The sequence below is a fragment of the Saccostrea echinata genome, unplaced genomic scaffold (assembly GCF_033153115.1).
Source record: "Saccostrea echinata isolate AGI-Se365-2 ecotype Australia unplaced genomic scaffold, CSIRO_AGI_Sech_v1 ptg000009l, whole genome shotgun sequence".
NCBI lineage: Eukaryota > Metazoa > Mollusca > Bivalvia > Ostreida > Ostreidae > Saccostrea > Saccostrea echinata.
The window spans coordinates 32,684,531-32,691,809 of record NW_026889758.1 but is presented as its reverse complement, the minus strand read 5'-3'; the positions used below and the strand labels follow the sequence as shown (position 1 = coordinate 32,691,809).

The following is a 7,279-nucleotide window of genomic DNA, read 5'->3' as shown; positions in this document are numbered from 1 at the left end:
TAATCAACATACACAAACAAAAACTACTACTTATTAATTCAATTTATATAACAGACAATGCATTAAATCTTAACTAATGCACTTTGTAGTCCCTATATCACAGAATAATTAAGGTAAGGACTTAATCAACAGGTAAAGTCGTCAATATAGGTGATATTTCATTTGTGTTGACAAAGACATCTTTCTCGTCTCGCCCTTCTGACTACCTATATATGGCGTAAGTTTATTTACATAATTTCACACAAAACACTTATACATCATTAATGCAAAATTATATTCATTTGTATTTCATTGATAAAAGACATACATAAGACTGCAGAACAGTAGAATCAGTTTGAAAAAGAACATGAATTGGTGTCCTTTATTGATAGTTCTAGTGATCTGGAACCAAATTGACCGTGTTGTATTGGAATGTGTTCAAGGACAGAATTGCTCATTACCGTCTTGTTTCTGTGGAACGTTTGAACATCCGCTGGGCAGAAGAAATATACCTCAGATCGTCTACTTTGCTATTGATGATGGTGTAAATAGCGAGGTAGCCGAGTTCTACAACAGATTGTTCCATCCAAGCAGAAAGAATCCAAACGGATGTCCAATTGCAGCAACTCTCATGACCACTATCAAAGGTACAGATTTTGACCTCTTACAAGATTTTTACAATCGTGGTTTCGAGATAGCAACTCATGCAGACACACCGTCGGCCATAACAAACTCAACAATACTGGAGCTGGAAATCAAGACCGAGCGTCAAACAGTATTGGATAATGTTGTTATGTCTGCAAACGATATTCAGGGATGGAGGAGTCCGTATCTGAAAACTGCTGGAGACGAACAGATAAGGGTTCTAAAGAAGCTTGGATACAGGTACGATACATCAAAAACTTTCATCAGAAAGGATGCAGCAAACGGTAAGAATACTTTCCCTTTAACCGCAGATTTTCCTTGGCCTTTCCCCTGCAATATACCTCCTTGCTGGTCAGGCTCTCATAGCAGTTTCTGGGAAGTGCCGATCAATGCTCTGTGGGACTATAAGAAGGCATTCCCTTGTCCAACGGCAGATGGATGCCATAACCGTCCAGATACTGAAGAAGATGCGCGAGAGTTTATAATGATGAATTTTAAAAATTCTTTCGATGGTAATCGTGCACCACTTGGTTTCCATTTGATTGGAAATTTTTTGCGCCACGTTCCTTTTTATCGTGCTCTGGATAGAGTCATTCAAGAAATTTTACATAGACCAGATGTGTACATTATTCCTATTTCTAAAATGTTAGATTGGATGGAGCAACCGGTTCCCTTATCACAAATTTTCAGATTTGGACCTTGGAAATGCGGTCCGTTACCGTCCCCAACACCAGCGCTGCCAGCTCTTCCGACAATTGTACCGAAAATGAATATGGAAAAGTGTGTGCAGGGTCGAAATTGTAAACTACCATCGTGTTTCTGTAAAACTTTTGACCATCCAATGAATAAATCCAACATTCCTCAAATAGTTTATCTAGCAATAGACGATGCATTAGACAATTCTGTTTCGGGGTTTTTTGAAAGACTCCTGTTGAATAGAACAAACCCAAATGGGTGCCCTATATCAGCAACGTTCTTTGTTCCGAATAAAGGAACTAACAACACTCTAGTTAGCTATTTTCACTCCAGGGGAATGGAGATAGGGTCGCACAGTGTAAATCATAATAATATTATCACCAGAGAAGCTGTTTTTAGAGATGCAAGACGTTCGAAAGAAAATCTGGCAACTTTTGCAGATATTCCTCTATCGGATATCAGAGGCTTCAGAAGTCCTTATTTGGCTACAGCTGGTGACGACCAAGCTGATATTTTACAGAACCTCGGGTACATTTATGATATATCCTACACGTACACCAGAAGGCCATCTTATGCTAAAAATGTGTGGCCATTCACTGCCGACTTTGGATGGCCTTTACCATGCAACATAGCTCCATGTCTTCAGCAGCCCCACAGGGGTTTTTGGGAGGTTCCAGTCAATTCTATGTGGGATTACACAAACACAGGAATATGTACGTATGCAGATGACTGTCAGAGACCTCCACCAACACAAGCACACGTAAGGAGATACCTTACCAACAACTTCAAGAACTCGTACGAGGGAAACAGAGCACCATTTGGGCTCCACTTTCACGGTCGATGGTTCCATGAAACCAGAAACTTATTGGGCTTCGAAAGCTTTTTGAATTATTTGCAGACTTTACCCGATGTATACATTGTTTCTGTTAAGAAAATGTTAGACTGGGTGCAGTATCCCACTCCTGTAAACCAAATACAAGCATTTGGACCCTGGAAATGCAGGACAATGCAAACTCATTCACAGCCAATTGCATAAACTTATCAGATTTGAAAACATTTTTAAATGCACCGGTGAAATATGAAATATATTGATTTAACTATTAACTGTGTACTCAATTCATTAAATTTATTTTATATATATATATATATATATATATATATATATATATATATATATATATATATATATATATATATATATATATATATATATATATATATATATATATAATTTTGGAATTCACTAGGTGATATCAGTTTTAGTGTATTTTGCTGGGCGAAAAAAATTAAATTGTAAAGTTCTATTGCTCCCACAAATGAAAGTATTTAGGCATTAGAATTAACAGGTCAAGCCATACACGTGATACTTGCAACTGTCATACTTGTGTCGATACAACGCTACATTCGCAAATTAAAAAAAATGCTCAGGTAGCACAACTTGAAGATAAATCGACAAGCGCCATTTGTCCTTGTTTGGCTTGAATTTTCTTCATTAAAAATGGATTTTATTTTGTGACGTATGTGTAAATAACACTCCTAAATTACGCATTCATTGTTTGATGCAGGATCAACGATGACGCAAATTAAAAACGTACAGGGACACACGCAGGGTTCCTGTTGTAGAAAAGGCCAAGTGTGAAATTGTGAATTAGACGCAATTTAAAAACGTACAGGGACACACAAGTGGTTCCTGTTATAGCAAAGACCAATAGTGAATATGATGAAACTTTCAGACTGGGTGGTCAACAAAATTACCCAACAGATCCACCTTAAATATGAATTATGCTTTTTCTAATCATATACTACATGTTTATCTAGCAAAGAAAAATTTACGATTTTACTTATTTTGCTACAAAATATAATCCAATCTCCTATACTTTTTATAGCGAGATTTTCTTTTCGTGGAGGTTTAAATAATCTAAATATGGCCATTGCCACCTAGCTCTCTTGATTTATAAACACAGGAACTATGACCCTTACAAGTATACCTCCATTTGCATTGCCGTAGGAACCGGGGGAGGGGGGCACGGGGGACCGTGCCCCCCCCCCAATAATTTTGGCGATATATAGAGTACTATAGAAAACATAGATACTATATGTTTGTGCCCCCTCAATAAAAACGTCTGGTGCCCCCCTTTTTTTTCTTGTCAAGGAATTTTTGGTAGTTGATAGTCCCCCCTCAACTGAAAATGTATGGCTGTGCCCCCCCCCCCAAAAAAAAACAACTCAAATTGCTTCCTACGAGCCTGATTTGCTTTATATTGTAGATTTTGAATTCACAGCATGGCATTAAATACAAGTTGTAAATTTTGCATTTACTGCCACCAGTAAATTCAAAATTTACATGAGAGCAGTATTAAGCTTAATTTCTTTTTCACTCCACAGTGTCTTGAACGGAGTATAATCTATATCTTTATTTGCCCAATCTACTTTTTTATTCATATATCGTCTTTTCAGGTTTGGATTATTAATGGCTCATTCTTTAACTTACAAAAAAAAAAAAAATGTCATGAGCGCAAAATTGAAATGATTTCACTTTTCAAATCTGAGCAGAATGTAGCTTAATTTGTAAAAGGATAATATTGAAATTCCATGCAGTTACTGAGGATTTTACTTAAAATATTTTTCCATTTTCAATCGTTGCAATGCTACATAATAATTTGCACAACTGTATGCGAATGCAGGTAAGCAACATTTTATAGTTCCTCAATGCAAGGATTTCAAAGACTACAAAGTGTGAATGCAGGCTTCAAATAATGAATTATAAAGTCTCTCAATGCACTCATGACTGACTCTGCGCTGACTCTACAGTCAGTCAATGCAGGCATAGGCCAATTCCACAGCATTGACCCACTCACAGTCAGTCAATGCAAGCAGTTTGAAGTTTCAGTACATAAATTTCATGATATTACAGACATGCAACTTAAAGAAACACTTTGATTTTCATTTTAAGACTTGATTTTATTTTCAACCAATGTGATATAACATGATAAAGCACCAACTGTGATGACAGAAAAACAAAAAGAGAAATAGCTACCAAATGATATAACAAAACTACACATTTATACAGAAATCATTAGGAGCATACAATCAGTTCTTTCCATTTACAACCTTCTATAAAATGTCAGGCTGGTATTTACTGTCTGCTTTAAACAGATTATCGTTTCGATTCATAATTAAGTCATATACATAAGCACCATACTCCTTAACAAAAGCCATGTATATATGAGAATAATTTCAAGTTTTATATCCAAAGCAGGCTTGTGAAAACTGCTTCAATATATTAATAAAAATAACAATTATTATTTTGAAAAAAATACTTTGATCTGTAAATTGTAAGCTTCTGACAATGCTAATATAACACTGTGTCATGCAAAACATGTATTTATAATAAAGTCATTACACAAACTAATTAAATTCTACTAATTGTTTTATCATGATGGTGGGTAAAGAAATTAAATATGATATGTGCAGAATAAAGAAAAAAAAAAGTAACGAATAGTGCATTGTTTTGATTTGGATACCAAAACACACAAAAACTTGCTAATTTCAAGAAAATATATTTACACACCATGAATATTGAAAATAAAAACAGCATTTCAAATATTAATGTCAAATTAATGAAAATGTTTTTGAAACCTTACAAGATAGTATCTTATGACTTTTATAATGAAATCAAACAAAAAGAAACTAAAACCAATAAAATTATTGAGCTAATCAAAACACAACAATCAAAATGTACAGAGATCTACTTCACAAACATAAGCACTTTTAACTAATAATACATTAAGCAGACAAAGATTAATCATTATTTATTCAAAAACATTATATACAACCAAACTGCTATATCCATTTCATATTACCTGCATTTTAATTAAGTGTCAGCCATTTTTTTCCCCTAAAATTCTTTAAACATACTGTATACAATTTTAACAGCATAAAACATTAACATACAAATCCACAATAATGATCATCTCTTTAGGGGGAAATTGTTTGAATGAAGAAAAAAATTGCCATTTTTGTACAAAATAGTTAAATACAAAGAGATTGATGTATGAAAGAGAATTTCCTGCTGAAGAAGAGGAGAAACTACTGGTAACCATTTTCTGATCCTTACATACATGCACATATATATAAGCATAGCAATAATCAACACTTAGCTGTAACTGGAAAAGGAATTTATATTCATGTAAATTATACATCCACTAATAAGTAAAATCAAGAAACATGGCAATTTGTATATTTAACAATCATGGCAATAAGAATTTCTGAAAAAAAAGAGAACTTTTTAGCACTTGCAAAAAAAAAAAATTGAATCTATATAAATTATTTAGGGAAATAAACATGATAAATGAACACATCTGATTAAAACTAAGACTAGACTGTTTGCATAGGCAAATAAATACATATGTACATACAATAAATTGCACAGTAAATGGTGGGGATTTGCAGAATAAAAAAGGCAAACTAACCTTTTTCTTCACAAAAACTGTCTATAATAACACTACAAACAGCTTCAATTTCTCTCAGAGCTATCAACACCTTTTCCTGTATAATAAAACTTGTCTAAGCTGGACATTATGCATACTGGAATCGTGCCTTTTTAGGTCCATTTCAGAAAAATCAATTGCTTAAAATGCTGTCTAATCCAGCAGAGGAGTATTTCTATGGAACCAGTGGTGTCCAGATTAGACAACTTTTACTGTAGTAACAAATTTGACTCCATTTAGAATTAATTTAAACATTAAGCTATGGTTCAAGTTACTTCACTTAAGTGTTGCTTTTACCATTTTGTCCTTTTATGAAAAAAGTGAAAATAAAACTGCACCGACAATAACACTGAATACGGTGTTATGAGGAGAAAAATCAAGGTAAACCGAGAGGAAAATGAACTGCAGAAATTTAGATTCAGACTTACAACATCACCTGAAAAGTTAAGCTGATTAAAAAACAGATCTTATAAAATCATAAATACTTTTTAGCATTACAAACTACAAATGTGTGCATTTGAAATGAGAACATGACTGTTAAATGAATAATATATGAAAATTCTGCACTGTACATAATACTGTGTCGAGTTACATTGCTACTAAAAGATGGCACATTCTTATTCATTATCATCTGTCGCACATGTATATATTTGTTTAACATGTTTAAAGACATAAATCATTTGTCTTTCTTACAAGTGAAAAAAAAAATTCTTGCTTGGTGTTAATAGAATTAACTACCTACATCTACGAAGTGTATGCATAATTCAATTTATGCAGATTGAACTACAAGAAATGAAAATAAATGTATTTTCCATTGCATATGGAAACATTAAAAGTTTCTTCAAATAAATAGGATTGATGAAAATAGTTTAATGTACAAACAACATAATAAGAAATAGACACAATAGTGATGCATTACATTACACGAAGAACATATGGAGATATATTAAAATGTTTTAGAATTTCTCTGCTGTTAATGTTAAAAAAAGAAGATGCATTTAAAATTTCAATTGTATTTGTTTTTATCATCCTTTTTTACTAAAAAGAAAGCCGCTTAATATAAACACTTTAAAAAAACACACACAGGTGTTTAGTAAGGCTCTTACTATATCCCCATGCAAGTTTAGTCCAAAGGGGCTTAAAGTTACTTATGAATGAACCTATTCTTAAGGGTCTTGGTTACTCATGATCATCTGGCAAGTATGGGTCAGATGAAGCTGGCATTTGTTTGATAAAATGCATCCATACATGCATCTCCTTGCAAGTCTGGTTCATGTAGACCTTATAACCTGTAGTTAATTACGGAGTGACCCTGTCCCAAAAACTTTGCCCAGGTCATTCAATTTTAAACAAAGTGACTTTTGAAACATCCAGGGTTCGACACTAACGTTAGTCCGTTAGTCTCAGACTAATACATTTTTATTTGGACTAATAAAATCTGTGGCTAATTAGTCCAAACGGACCAATAA

At 33.6% G+C, this 7,279-nt stretch overlaps 1 protein-coding gene across 1 annotated transcript; it reads left to right on the top strand.

Annotated features, from left to right (window-relative positions):
- The first annotated feature begins 312 nt into the window (after positions 1-312).
- LOC133182228 (chitin deacetylase 1-like) lies at positions 313-2,424 on the top strand. The gene has a single exon (XM_061316984.1). The coding sequence runs from the start codon at positions 347-349 to the stop codon at positions 2,354-2,356; it is 2,010 nt and encodes a 669-aa protein (XP_061172968.1). The 5' UTR covers positions 313-346; the 3' UTR covers positions 2,357-2,424.
- Positions 2,425-7,279: the final 4,855 nt, after the last annotated feature.